This window comes from Rhipicephalus microplus, chromosome X (genome assembly GCF_043290135.1).
Source record: "Rhipicephalus microplus isolate Deutch F79 chromosome X, USDA_Rmic, whole genome shotgun sequence".
Taxonomy (NCBI): Eukaryota; Metazoa; Arthropoda; class Arachnida; order Ixodida; family Ixodidae; genus Rhipicephalus; species Rhipicephalus microplus.
The window spans coordinates 137,848,037-137,863,072 of record NC_134710.1 but is presented as its reverse complement, the minus strand read 5'-3'; the positions used below and the strand labels follow the sequence as shown (position 1 = coordinate 137,863,072).

The following is a 15,036-nucleotide window of genomic DNA, read 5'->3' as shown; positions in this document are numbered from 1 at the left end:
GGAATGCATTCACTAAAAAAGCTTATTGCCTCATGAATTCAATGCCGCAAAGCTTTTTAGAATCCGTTTAGTATGCGTGGAGTCTCCGAGATTTGCCGCAATTTGTAAGCGCATTCTCTCTTCTCGTCCCGATGAGAGCGCTGGAAGCTAAGCAGGGAGAGAAGGCACGGGGAAAAAAATACGTCGCGCGTGCTTTCTGATCTTGTGGAATCATTTGCCAAGAGAGCAATTTTCAGCTCACTTCGAGAAATTATTGTGTATTGCGTGCCATGTGCTGCATTTCGTTTTCTTATAGATTTTTCTTTGCCGTTTTTCTGTGCTCTTGTTTTTTGTTGTTTTTTCTCTTACTCATGTTCTGCTCTTTGTGCCATATGGTTTTTGTCACATGGTTACTGTCTCCTCTATATATTTTCGTGCTCTGCACAATAAACTCAGTTGGAAGTTAGTGCTTGTGTCTTTCGTGTCCTTCTTGTCTCTGTGTCGTCGTTTTGTTCTCGCGCTATAACTACCGTCACTTAGATTCAAGTTTCGTAAGCTCGAGTATTTCAAGCTCGTCCTGGGCAGCGCTGGACTGTGCCACAAGTAGTGATCATTTTCCTATAAGTTTTGAAATTTCTTGCCCGAGAACCCCTTTTCGCCCTCAGGTCAGAGTCTTTGTGAACTACAAAAAATTTAGAGATAACCTAACATCATCTTTATCGACTTCCTCCGACGAGAGTAATGATTGCAAAGTGATGAAGTTGAATGCAATTATTAAAAGAGCCTATGAACGAGCTGAATTTACTGTTGAGTCGGCCGAAAGGGCGCCCTCTAGTCCTTGGTGGAATGAAGATTGCACACGAGATCACCGCCCTCACCAGGTAGCTTGGCAGCAGCTTATTCACAATCTATCCCCCTAAAAACTGGTCTGATTATAAATTTATAGCAGTTAATTTTAAACGCACAGTCGCTAGAGCAAAAGAGGAATATTATCGTAGATATTAAAACTTCCTCTCAAAACCGAAAAATAAGAAAGCACCGTTTGGATACATGAGAAGAAGGAAGATTCTGCCATCACCAGTAAATTCGGAATATGAACTTCTATCATCCGAGCAAATCACTAAAGCTCTGGATTTATTCGCTAAAGGCTTAGAAAGTAGATTTACATCAACTGTACCTACCAGGTGGCAAATTCGTACAAACCAGGCTGATTTTGAAGAAGTTTCAATGTCGGAACTATCCTACGTGATAAGGCAGTTACCTTTTTCAGCCCCGGGCCCGGATAGAATTACAGTACCTATGATCCAAATATTATTTAAAACATCTCCCTGTGAAATTCTGAATGTTATAAATTATTCTCTAAAGCATGCATGGATTCCTTATGATTGGAAAATAGCGAAGGTTATTCCAATACCTAAGAAACAGGCATCAGGATTCACCATGGGAAATATAAGACCTATATCCTTAACTTCTAACATGGTCAAACTCATAGAGAGGGTTCTGCATAGTAGGATCACTAGTTGGATAGAAGGCAAGTCAATACTAAAACCTTAACAAATTGGCTTTAGATCCAATTGTTCAATCTGGTGTTCCCATGCAGACTTAAAGAGCCGAATACAGCTTGCTAAAAAAAAGAAGACAATACGCGGCACTATATAGTGACTCTTGACATTGCAAAAGTCTGTGATAGCGTTGAACATTCGATTTTGCTGAATACACCGATGACTTTAAACTTGCCACAGTACATGACGGCGTGGTTAGCAGAGTTTTTGACCTCACGGGAATTTTATTGTGTCAAGAATGGATGCTCATCATCTAGATACAAACAGAATCATGGTGTTCCCCAAGGAGCAGTTCTTTCACCTCTTCTATTTAATATACTGATGAGTTCCATACCGAACTGCCAGGATATCTGTGTCTATGTATATGCTGATGATATAGCCTTCTTTTCTGCTGACAATGATATTTATGCTCTACAGCAAAAATTACAAATATACTTGAACATGCTAGCAAGATGGCTGCAGTCAATTTCAATGGCTTTGATTGTAAGAAAGAGCGCTCTCTTGGCGTTTCCCATAGCCGATTCCATTTCAATCAACATTGTATATAATCAGGAACCCATTCCGCAAGTAGACTCCCTTAAATATTTGGGTGTTTTGTACAATGAAAAACTTAACTGGAGCCTACATATAGAGTACACTGTGGCTAAAGCTCAACGGGCTTTAGGCTTACTGCGAAGAATGAGTAATCGCAAATTTAGCGTACGTAGAGACACCATGTTAATGTTATACAAAAGGTATATGCGCCCAATATTAGAAGTCGGATGTGTCTTGTTTTCAGAAGGACCAGCGTACAAAACTAAGCGGTTAGTTCTCTTGGAGCGGGAAGCTCTGCGCTTGTGACTGGGGCCCCCCTAAGTTTACAGCAATTAACGTTATTTATCAGGAAGCGCGTCTTCCTACATTGCTCTGTCGATTCCACTTGTTAACAGTACAGACATTTCTAAAATTTTACAGCTTACCAGTGACAAGAGCTGAATACGTTTTCATCAGTGATCCAGATTCGTTCTTTCTCGCTCATTGGCCTCGTTTTCATACACTGCAGATAATCTATGTACAAAAGAAACTGACAAGTATAAATGTCAACATTAGTGACGTAATTGCATCTGATATCTCAAACTATATTCTTAATATAGAATATGATGAGATCTTTCCTCCACATTCTAAATTTCAATCCTGCAAATTCTTAGAGAACAGGCTAGCGGATTTCCTACAGCATACACCGACATGTAACATAATAGCCACAGATGCTTCCGTCATTGAGGACAGGGCAGGCATAGGAATATTCTCCCAATCACTTTGCTGGTCATTTGCTGTGAGGCTACCCGATTTCACTCCTGTTTTTGAAGCGGAGCTAATGGCAGTCATCTTGGCACTGAGAAAACGTCCGCGGAACGAGAACAGAGCAATAATAATTATTGATTCGCTATCGGTATGCACAGCTCTTACAACTTCTCATACCTCTCGTGCCATTAGACGTTACAATCTTTAGTTCCGTCTCAGCTGAAGTACCTAAAGTTAGTATGGGTACCAGGTCACTGTGGGTTAACATTAAATGAAATGGCCGACGCCTTAGCCCGCTCATCGCTAGATCTCCCAATAAATCAGGTTCTCAAGGTGGTAGAATACTTCACCGCAGTCAGATTTAGAAGATCAGCTATCTACACAGATAAGATGGAAGCAATAACCACGTGGACGGAATATAATCACCTAAAATATAGAAATCGCAGTGGAGTCATTCTCGACAATCGGAAGTGATGATCACCAGATTTCGATGTCGTGTTCCCCCATTAAACTTTTATGGGTACAGGGCTGGGCTGACGATATTACCCCTCTGCCAATTCTGCGGAAAACTGAAAAATATCGCACTTTTTTTTTTACATGTGCAAGATATTCTTGTATTAGAACCTGATTTCCAATTACTCCTTTTACAAAAATAGGCTTGACCTTGTCGGAGTAAAATATTTTAAGCTTCGGTGCCTCAGGCTTGGGATACTGCCACAGGGATGCCTTTGATGCCGTGTGTAATTTCATCATAAATACTCAACGAGTGCCATTTTAACCTGGTATTTAAAATTATTCGTCATTGAGTTTGGTTGAAACCTTAGTTTTCAAAATTATTCCCGTCAGGTTATTACGGCAGTCTGGTATACAGGCTCAAAAGCATATTACTTGTGGTTAAATTGAATATTTTTCGTATATTTGCCACTTTTATATCTTTATGTTTGGTTTCAAATTTCATAGCTTACCTAAAACTACATTTACCAGTCTACGCTGCATTCTTGGCCAATCCCCCAAAGTGGGTACGTGCCATGTATCTAGGATAGCAAAGCAAAGCAAAGCCCCTCAATGATCCGCTGAACCTTCCGGCGTTAAAAAGATCTCTTCACCTACGCACTTAATGGTCTTTACAGCGGAGCGAAAGATCCGCTGTATACGAACCACTGCTTTCAAAATTTTTTTGCGCATGAGCACGCATGCCTGCCATTAGTATAAAAAAGTGTGTTCATTAGTAACTGTTCTATACAGTATTTTTATTTCTATAAATTGATTATGCATATTCCGAGTTCCAAACGCACGTTTATTTTCACCATTTCCAAAAATTTCGTCATTATTTGCTAGCGCCGAATATCGAGAAGAATTCCTAACAGTGTATAATACCCCAGTTCGGTTGAATTTGTCACAGTTTTGGGTCAATATCGAGGTCACGCAGAATTCCTGCAATCAGCTTTGCATTTGGAAGAATGAAGCAAGTCTTTATTGAGGATAAGTTCATGTCACTTTGTTTTATTCTCGGTGAACGGGCGCCGCAAATGCCAAGAAGTAAATCCACCCGAAGCAGATGCAAAGTTTCTACTTTCCATCAATTCCATTGGTGTCTGGTGTCTAGCCTTTGGGTACATAGCTTGGAATCTAGGAATCCAGCGTTCATAAAATGCACACACAATAAGACAAATAAGACAACCACACACGCTGGGGCTTGTTGTCGTCATGTGTTTTTTGGAGGCTGGGTTCCTCAATTCCAAGCTATGGTGGTCGAAACGCCGTTCAGTCAGCCTCGTGTGCCCCACGTAGACATTTCAAAAAATTAACTTGAGAGCAAACACATGACACATTCGCACGCACACACCCAGGCAGCAAACACGCACAGCGCTGTGTTTGTGCATGCATGATGTGTTTGCGCTCAAATTAATTTTTTCCAATAATCTACTAACTAGCCCAACAACAACTTCTACTCACGCAGACACCAGCACCAGATCCCCTCTAGGTTTTGTGGTATGAAATTTTACGCTGAAACTGTGTACTTCGCAATTGGCATCAGCAGTGCGCTTGCCGATCACCGAGGACACTGGGATGTGAAAACAGTCGCAGACTTTTGCCGTTTTGGTGAAAGCGGGGACGACTGGTGTGGCCAGAGCAGGTTAGCGCATTGGCCGCGATGTCATGATAAAAAAAGAAAAAAAAAAGGCCAATTGTGGCGCGCCAGCGCCGCGCGGCCTGCATGGCGCGGCGGCGCCAAGCGACGCAAGGAAACCAGGCGGTAGCGGCGCACAGTTTTCGCAGTCATGCTTCACGCCCACCTTTCCACTTTCGCCGAAGGATAGGGGGCAGTATGGGAGCGGCGGCCGCGAGCCTACAGTGTCTAGAAATATACTTCTAGACACTGTAGCGAGCCTGCAGATAGCAGAAGAGGATGCCGTTAAGGCCGTTTCACATGACACAAAAAGTAGCGATTTTCAGTGCGCCAATTCGCTCGCAGCGGAAAAAAGGCCAGTTCGCTCACGTCGCAGCGGTCCGCGGCAAGCTTCAAACATGTTGGGAATTTCGCTCTGGTCACAACGGCGGGAGCAATTTTTGGTCGGGACCCATCGAAATAGTGTCAATGGCCGATGCTGTGCGTTTTAACATTAATTTGCATTAAGAAGTGTTCTTAAACGTCGAAACACGTGGGCCCTTCGTTCCCATTTATAGAAACGTAATGATATAATAAAGCACAAATCATTACATTACGTTCGAAAAATTCTGCGGTGTCTGCCAGAAAGAAGTCGCTTCAGTCGCAGAGCGACAATCACGGACCGTTCGCGGTCCATGTGAAACGAAACCGCCATTAGCAGCGGTTGCGAACAAAGCGATTTTTTCGCTGCAACGGCATTTTTTGTGATCGACCTTCCTGACATGGCACCGCTCGGACGTGAGACGGTAGCGGGACAGCACTCCCAGAGGTGAACCATAAGCGACGACACGCAAGCCTACTTGGAATTTCGCTGTGCAACCATCTCCCCGTGTAGAACCCTTTGAACTTACCCGTCCGACTGGCAACCGATGAAGGGCTGTTTACAGTCAAAACGACTTAAAAAGGGTGGTTATCTTTGTGGGTCTCTGTTCGTCGGCGTGCCGCGGACAATAAGCCAATCGACTGAGAACCGTCTGCGGATGCATTTCTCACGTTCTCTGTGGTGCCTAATACCGCTGTTTCCACCATTTATGGTCTGCCTGGCGCCGCATGCCCATCACTGCAACAGACTACGAAATTGAATTCAATGTAAGAATCAACGTCTTTGTGGCTGTGCTGTGTCGTGCACGGTGTGCAGCGTTTTCTCCCTCGCAATGGGCTGAACTGGGCGTGCCTCTTCCCCCTTTCGTGAGTTGGGACGGAGGCGGCGTTTCACCTTTCCCTTTTGAGGGCGGAGGTGAAGATCACAAACTTCATTTGACTGTCCTGGCCTCCATTGTTTCTGCTGCAGGGAATCCTGGGAAGGCCAGGACATAAAATGCGAGCGCCTAGGCGGTCTTGACAGGCTCTCACAAGCTCGCAGACGCTACCATCATGCTTTCTTCGAGAGCTTCCATGATGCTACCACCATCATGTAACACACTACCTGTAAATATTGTAATTAAAAGTTACTGTTAACAGCTCCGGGCTCCTCTCCTCGACATCTCCCCGAGACTATGGCTGGCTTCGGTTCTCTGGACAGAATCCTGAACACATCAATGCCAATCCCGGGTGCACTCGGTGGCACGCGGCAGCCGCTGGCAGCGGGCAGTTGCGGCTGGGGCGTAGCGGAATAAACCCGGTTCTTGTTCTGGCTCCGCGTCTTCCCTGCGGGGTTCTGGGTCGAGTCGGAACCCCCTGTTATTACTAATGCAGAAAATTATTCAGTGATGTGGCAAATGAGATCTGGATGATAATACTAGTCCCATTCCACGTGCAAGGCTTGCATGTGTAAACCACTTCTGGGCGACGCATGCCTTTTATGGAAGATCAAAGACAAGGTGGCACGGGAATTGGCTGTACATACAGAAAGCTGGTGACTTTTGTTTCAGCGCTCTTTCTGTTAATTTTAATCAAACTCAGTATAGTTTTTTAGATGACAGGTTTGGATCATGTGGTGTTTTCAGAGAATATTAATTGCGTTTTGTGGTTTGGTGCACATGCTTGAGGGTTTTTAATCCAAGCTTTCTGAAGAATAAAATTTAGTAGCAAGTGCGCGCTTTTTCATGTCTTTTGTGTCTTTTTTACTTTTCTCTAAACATTTGCACCATCAATTCAGGTTCAACTTCAAAAAGTATGTCATATGAACCTACAGCAGCGAAGAAAATGACATCTCTACCATTAGAGTCTTCTCAGTTAAAACACTCGGAATGTTGGGACTACATTATATTAGATAACTAGCCTTAGAAAACAGCCTCTTGAACATTGATAGTTGCATTACTCGCACTGTAATCATTGTACAGAAATAATGTGATGCAGAATATATCCCAAGAAAACCAAGTACAGTATGTTCAAAAATGTGGTAATGCTAAAGTGAGAGATAGAGGTTGCAAAAGACCGAAAAAAAAAATTGCCTGATATGCTGCTGCAAGTTTGACAAAGAACGAAAGTTAGTCACAGAAAAGAAAAACATGCATGTGCACTTGCAACAAAAGTCATAGGTGCAGCCAAAATATAAAAATTTGTAGAAAATAGAGCAACGCGGTATCAGCAATTAGCAGCATCTTTTTCATCTCCATGTCTCCCTGGATGTAGCAGTGCTTACCCTGTTTCAATGATCTGCATTGCTTATAAAAAAAATCCAGCAGAAAATGCAACTGCAATCAAGATAATTAAGACATCAGCAATGTAGCCACATACCATAGGTTATATAGCATGTTATTAAGTGTGTAAAGTTGAAAAAAAATTGTATTTATCTTATTCAAACAGTAACCAATAGCTTAGAAAGAAAGGTATAGTATATATATCTTTTTGTTCACTGCTGTAACATGTACACAGAATTGTGTGTAATACTAACATGTACTAACACTAGTCTACACACGTCAAAAGATTCCGTCAATTTATTTGTTCATATGTGCAGAAGAAGCTTCTATAAGCACAATAATATCGCTGCTCCCAAAGCAAGGGAATCCGAACACACTTGCCATGCAAGCTGCTCTGCTTGTACTCATGGGCATCAGGCTTGATGTTTCATCTTAATGCCAAAACAGGTTCGCTATTTTTTTAATGTGCAGAAAACTATAAGCACTGAATCAACACGAAAACTGGCCTTCACACTTTAGCAACAGGCTGTACATGTATATTTGACATGCACGCTTGCTCAATACAAAAAACTTTGCAAGCTATGGCAGGAAAGGCATCAGCTTCTTATTCATAATCACACATTTAGGTATTATGGTGGTGTTATGCATTAACTCGATGAAAATATCACAACATATCTGTATGAGACTTTTTCATGTTGTTCTAAAGTCAGGCCTTTTATGGCAATGAGTTAATAGAATCTACACAACCAATGCCTTTTTTGTGTTGGCAAACTGCTTAGGTGTTACATAAAATTTTTTCTAGTAATAATACTTCAAGTCGAATAAGTTTTCGCATGTGTGTACCTTGCCTGAAGAGTACAAGTTTTATTATGTAGCTATGTGCACAAACACATGAAGTGGCAATCACACTTTGTCTTCAATGAGATGTTGGAAATATAGTGATAGGCCCAACCAATGCAAATTTATGATTCATTTAGTACATAAAATGTCACAATATTTACTCTAAGAAACTAATGAATTCTATGCATAACTTTAATACCAGGCAAAATTCATCAAAAAAGCAACTTATAATAATGAACAATTTCCAATTGAATTACTTTCATTGATGGCTACTTTCTTTTTCTTTTTTTTTCTTTTTTTTTGCACAAAGAGCAAACACGGTGCCATTTGTGGTCACATGTCAAGCGCACAAACTTTAACCACAGGTAGTCTTTTCTCACATTCACATAGCACACACAAAAAAATAAAAATCATTCAATCTAAAACGTAAAAATATAGCTCTGCCACCATTTTGGCTGTCTGTTTTACTCCAAATATTATAAACCAGTGCATTGTGATTACCCCAATCTTCAACTACATGAAGAATCACTGCACATGTACGCACAACTTTCCTAACAAAGACCTCAAAATGAATAACTGCCTTTCAAAGAAAGGAGAAATATCAACAGTAAACAAGCAGTTCAGCAAAACGAGCATGTCAATTCGGTTGATGTCAGGACACAGTCTTGGAGAATGCTTGCATGCAGCCACGTTTGACCCAGGTCAAGCCAACACTACTGGGAGAGCCCTCCACTGTTTCTTCACCAGTGCCAAACTGCATCACCAAAAATATGAAACAAGGTGACTGTCAAGCATAAGTTTTTTATGAACATCTTTTCATTTTGAACTTCTTTATGCACAAGCTGTTTTCACAGAAGCTTTTTTTGTGACACAAAGGTTTTACATCCATTTCCTAATGCAATAAGCAGTTAAGTAGCCACTAATAATCATTATCATCGTCATCAGCCTGATTCCGTCCACTGCAGGACAAAGGCCTCTCCCATGTTCCGCCAGTTAACCCGGTCCTGTGCTTGCTGCTGCCAATTTCTACCCGCAAACTTTTTAATCTCATCTTCCCACCTAACCTTCCGTCTCCCCCTAACCCGCTTGCCTTCTCTGGGAATCCAGTTAGTTACCCTTGATGACCAGCGGTTATCCTGTCTACGCGCTACATGCCCGGCCCATGTCCATTTCCTCTCCTTGATTTCAACTATGATATCCTTAACTCCCGTTTGTTCCCTAATCTACTCTGCTCTCTTCTTGTCTCTTAAGGTTACACCTACCACTTTTCTTTCCATTGCTCGCTGCGTCATCGTCAATTTAAGCTGAACCCTCTTTGTAAGTCTCCAGGTTTCTGCTCTGTAACTAAGTACCAGAAAGATACAGCTGTTATATACCTTCCTCTTGAGGGATAGTGGCAATCTACCTGTCATAACTTGAGAGTGCTTGCCAAATGTACTCAACCCCATTCTTATTCTTCTAGTTACTTCAATCTAGTGGTTCGGCTCCGGGGTTATTACCTGCCCTAAGTAGACATAGTCTTTTACAACTTCAAGTGCACTATTACCTATCTGAAAGCGCTGCTCTTTTCCGAGGTTGTTGTACATTACTTTCGTTTTCTGCAGATTCATTTTAAGACCTACCTTTCTGCTCTCAAAGCGCTGCTCTTTTCCGAGGTTGTTGTACATTACTTTCGTTTTCTGCAGATTCATTTTAAGACCTACCTTTCTGCTCTCCTTGTCTAACTCCGTAATCACGAGTTGCAATTCATCCCCCGAGTTACTCAGCAATGCAATGTCATCGGCGAAGCGCAGGTTACTAAGGTACTCTCCATTAACTCTTATCCCTAACTGTTCCGATTCTACGCCTCTGAAAACCTCCTGTAAGCACGCGGTAAATAGCATTGGGAAGATTGTATCCCCCTGCCTTACACCCTTCTTGATTGGTATTCTGTTGCTTTCTTTATGAAGTGCTAAGGTAGCTAAAGGTAATTGCTAACAGAGTAAAGAAAACATTAGAATTCAATCAACTAAAGCAGGATTTCGAACAGGCTACTCAACAATCGACCACATTCATACTATCAATCAGGTAATAGAGAAATGCTCAGAATAGAACCAACCACTATACATAGCCTTCATAGATTACGAGAAGGCGTTTGATTCAGTAGAAATATCAGCCGTCATGCAGACACTGCGAATCAGGGCGTCGATGAAGTATATATAAACATCCTGGAAGAAATCTACAGGGGATCAACTGCCACCATAATGGTGGCATAACCGCGGAGCCGAACCATGAAATTGAAGTAACTAGAAAAATAAGAATGGGGTGGAGCACATTTGGCAAGCACTCTCAAATTATGACAGGTAGATTGCCACTATCCCTTAAGAGGAAGGTATATAACAGTTGTATCTTGCTGGTACAAAGCTACGGAGCAGAAACCTGGAGACTTACAAAGAGGGTTCAGCTTAAATTGAGGACGACGCAGCGAGCAATGGAAAGAAAAATGGAATATATAATCTTAAGAGACAAAAAGAAAGCAGAGTGGATTAGGGAACAAACGGGGGTTAAGGATATCATAGTTGAAATCAAGAAGAAAAAATGGACATGGGCCAGGCATGTAGCGCGTAGACAGGATAACCACTGGTCATTAAGGGTAACTGACTGGATTCCCAGAGGAGGCAAGCGAGTTAGGGGGAGACAGAAGGTTAGGTGGGCAGATGAGATTAAGAAGTTTGCGGGTATAAATTGGCAGCAGCAAACACAGGACCGGATTAACTGGCGGAACATGGGAGAGGCCTTTGTCCTGCAGTGGACGTAGTCAGGCTGATGATGATGATGATGAAGGTAGCAGTTGAATCCCTGTAGATTTCTTCCAGGATGTTTATATATACTTCATCGACGCCCTGATTCCACAGTGTCTGCATGACGGCTGATATTTCTACTGAATCAAACGCCTTCTCGTATCTACGAAGGCTATGTATAGTGGTTGGTCATATTCTGAGCATTTCTCTATTACCTGATTGATAGTATGAATGTGGTCGATTGTTAAGTAGCCTGTTCGAAATCCGGCTTGTTCCTTTGGTTGATTGAATTCTAATGTTTTCTTTACTCTGTTAGCAATTACCATTGTAAATATCATGTATACTACAGAGAGCAAGCTGGTCGGCCTGTAATTCTTCAAGTCCTTGTCATCTCCTTCCTTATGTATTAAGATGATGTTAGCATCCTTCCAAGACTCTGGTACTCTTCCCGTCAGGAGACACCTTGTAAACAGGGTGGCTAGTTTTTCTAACACAATCTGACTAATCATGACTACAATCATAAACCCACTAATCACGACTACAAAACTTGGTTCTTTCAAATGCACAACATTTAATTATAACGTGACAGTCTCGCAGCGTCCAGTTGCACTTTTGCTTTCAGAGAGTGCTGAGAGAGACTGGACACATCTCTCCCTTTTTGTTGCAAATACAACTGGCCATATAAATGCATAAAACAGCAACACACTTACCAGGCAAGCCACATTTGGCAAACCTGCTTGTGATTACCACACTGAGAGCTGTGGGAGAGAGCACAAGTGAAGGCCATGATAGCCAACACTAGCTAGCGATGCAATGTAGGTGTTGATTGGTTGTTATAACTGAAACCGAATCGAAGTCAATGTCACAAGGGTACTCCATTTGATCTGCTTTTGCATGGCACACATTTTGAATTTTAGTTTAAATAGGTTCTAGGCTATATTGGTTGGTGATAGTTTATAGGTGATTCGTTAAGGTTTATAGGTGATGCGTGCATTCGCATGAATCTATCTGACAATTTATCTCGAGTTCAAAATAATGGCAGTACTCCTTTAAACAAGGAGAGGTGTTAAATGCTCAAAATAAAAGCTCTCTGGATTGAACGAGAGAAGACAGGGAAATACATTGAGGTGCTCATATTTTGTTAGATACAATCACAAGAAGCCAACTAATAATAAACCCAAGAAAAGCATAGGTATCACTATTTTTAGTCTTTAATTGAAGTGTAGCAATTGTGAGATCAAGCAATATGGAAGTGAATGAAAGAACTTGCAGGCAGTGGAAACAAAACACACAACCTTTAAATTACACATATGAAGCTCTGCCAACTGAGCTATGGCGGTGGCCATTCTCTGCTCCACTTTCTCGGGTATTTTCAGGGTAGTATTCTATAAGTGTCCACGAAGTGGACTGTCCTTTTCAGTGTGCTACGATAAGATAGAGCAGTGGTTCTCAGCCATGAATATTTGTGGACCCCTTGTGGACTCGTGGAAGTGATGGGGGACCCCTTGCTGCAAAGGGGAGGGAGGGGGGGGGGGGCACATAGGTAAATTAACATAACTGGAGCGTGTAGCAGGTGCCTTTTATTGCTACCAAAAACATCAAACAAAGGTGCTACATCACTTTATATTAGACAGTTCATCAATATGTGGCACAGCCACGCTTAAACAGAGTTAAAGTGTGACTTAAAAAAAAATAATAGAAAGCATGTGAGGGTTTCGCATGTCATTGAAATGGCTTCGCGGACCCCCATTTGAGAACCACTGGGATAGAGATCGAAGTCAGAGTTCACCGTTGATTCCAGCCCACTTTCAAAATTAGCCAATCACAACGGGATGAAATGGACAGTGTATTTACTGGACACTTACAGAATACCACGCTTGCACGCATAACCCAGAGAGTGTTTGCCAGTGCCACTCATAGCCATGGTTGCACATGAATAACATTTGTTTTGGCAGATGGCATGACATTGATTGATTGATATGTGGGGTTTAACGTCCCAAAACCACCATCTGATTATGAGAGACGTCGTAGTGGAGGGCTCCGGAAATTTCGACCACCTGGGGTTCTTTAACATGCACTCAAATCTGAGAACACGGGCCTACATTTCCTTCTCCATCGGAAATGCAGCCACCGCAGCCGGGATTTGATCCCGTGACCTGCGGGTCAGCAGCCGAGTACCTTAGCCACTAGACCACCGCGGCGGGGCTGGCATGACATGGCAGTTGATTTTTATGAGCTGACAACTGACCAATAAATCATTGTATACTGCCTGAGAGCATCAAATCTGCCAGAGGGAAAATTCTTGATAAGAAATAAATGAGAAAAGAATTGATCACGGTGTCTAGGAGTGACATATAAACAATAACCTGACCACCACTTGGTGTGTTAGAACTCATGGGGCACCACACATCAGAATGGCCATTCATGTTGCATTTATAACTATAAGCAAGACTGCTCACAATATAATGCAATCATAATCTTGACTGATATGAGAGGTTTAATGTCTCAAAACCACCATACGATTATGAGAGACACCGTAGTGGAGGGCTCCGGAAATATCGACCATTTGGGGTTTTTCAACTAGTGCCAAATCTGAGCACACGGGCCTGCAGCATTTTCGCCTCCATCGAAAATGCAGCCGCCCGACCGGGATTCGATCCCGCGACCTGGCAATCATAATGTTCGTGAAACAACTTGCAGACTGCAGCGAGTATTAAGTGGGATCCTGCTATTCATATCACTAGTATGACCTGATTAAAAAAAAAAGGTTGTCGTACAAACATACGGTAGATCAAGATTCCGTTCTCTTCTAGTCCGCAAATAAATTCAATGCCCTTCAAAGCTGTTAACTTTATAAGCCCCCTGCTAAACATGATGTTGTGTGTGAACACAGAACCACAGCCATTTTAGTCAAAATACAATTGTTGTGGTATCATCAAATGGTAGCAATAGGTATCACGTTATTCTTTAGGAACACGAGTGTTGGCAAGACAGAATGAAAGGGGCACTTGCCCTCCCTCTGCACTTGGAAACCGCAGGATTAACTGAAGTATCAAGAAAAGAGGTTGGAAGGTCACTATGTAATGCTAACTGTAGTTCCAAGAAGGTATTTCATATTACACTCATGCACACACAAACACACTAAATGTAAACAAACCATGCCAATTACTGAATGCATCTCAAATACTACGATTATAGTATATTAAATAGAATTGGCAAGGCTTGCCTTAACATGCTCAATTCTCTTTCCCTTTTAAGAGTTCATCCAGCATGGCTCTTATAGCAATATATCAGCACCCATATATATATATATATATATATATATATATATATATATATATATATATATATATATTCCTTGGCATTACTGTCTGTTATATCTCATTAATATTGTGTTAGAACACGGAAAAACGAGCCCTTAGGTATACACTTCTTTCCCTTATTTCATTGAACGAGGGTCTCGTACTGGCAGACTTGGTGTGTTTAGGTTGTATAAGAGGGACAATTAATCAGCTGCCGGCTCATAATAAGTTCACGTGCTACGTGACGCCAAACATGCGCATAAGAGTGTTTTCACACTCGTCGTTTGGCCTATAGATGGCGCTGACTGTCACTCCTACTTCTAAATTCACAGATAAACCCAAAAAAGTGGATGGAGGGAGGGCCGCTGTGATAGCTCAGTGGTTAGAGCATTGAACGCATAATTCGAAGGTCGTAGGTTCGATTCCTGCTCACAGTTGGTAATTTTTTCATCCACTTTTCTTTCTTCTTATTTACATTCCATTGGTTTTAATAACTTCCCCTATACATTCCTTGGCATTACTGTCTGTTATATCTCATTA

General features: G+C 41.9%; 2 protein-coding genes and 1 non-coding gene across 6 annotated transcripts in view; 2 read left to right on the top strand and 1 right to left on the bottom strand.

The window, feature by feature from the left end:
- Positions 1-6,410, top strand: part of LOC142775787 (uncharacterized) — a 51,968-nt gene extending 45,558 nt beyond the window's left edge. For both annotated transcript variants that reach the window (XR_012887015.1, XM_075877840.1), the window contains one exon: positions 6,284-6,410. Coding sequence is in view for 1 of the 2 variants with exons in the window: in XM_075877840.1 (XP_075733955.1) it covers positions 6,284-6,334 (51 nt within the window). In the remaining variant the exon portion in view is untranslated. The remainder of the gene's footprint in view (positions 1-6,283) is intronic.
- Positions 6,411-7,853: 1,443 nt separating this feature from the next.
- Positions 7,854-15,036, bottom strand: part of LOC119176537 (AKT-interacting protein) — an 83,751-nt gene continuing 76,568 nt past the window's right edge. For all 3 annotated transcript variants that reach the window (XM_075877837.1, XM_075877836.1, XM_037427878.2), the window contains one exon: positions 7,854-9,168. In XM_075877837.1, coding sequence (XP_075733952.1) covers positions 9,067-9,168 — 102 coding nt within the window. In that variant the 3' untranslated portion in view covers positions 7,854-9,066. The remainder of the gene's footprint in view (positions 9,169-15,036) is intronic.
- On the top strand, positions 14,861-14,933 carry TRNAM-CAU (transfer RNA methionine (anticodon CAU)). Its single transcript has one exon. It is a non-coding gene; the product is annotated as a tRNA-Met (tRNA).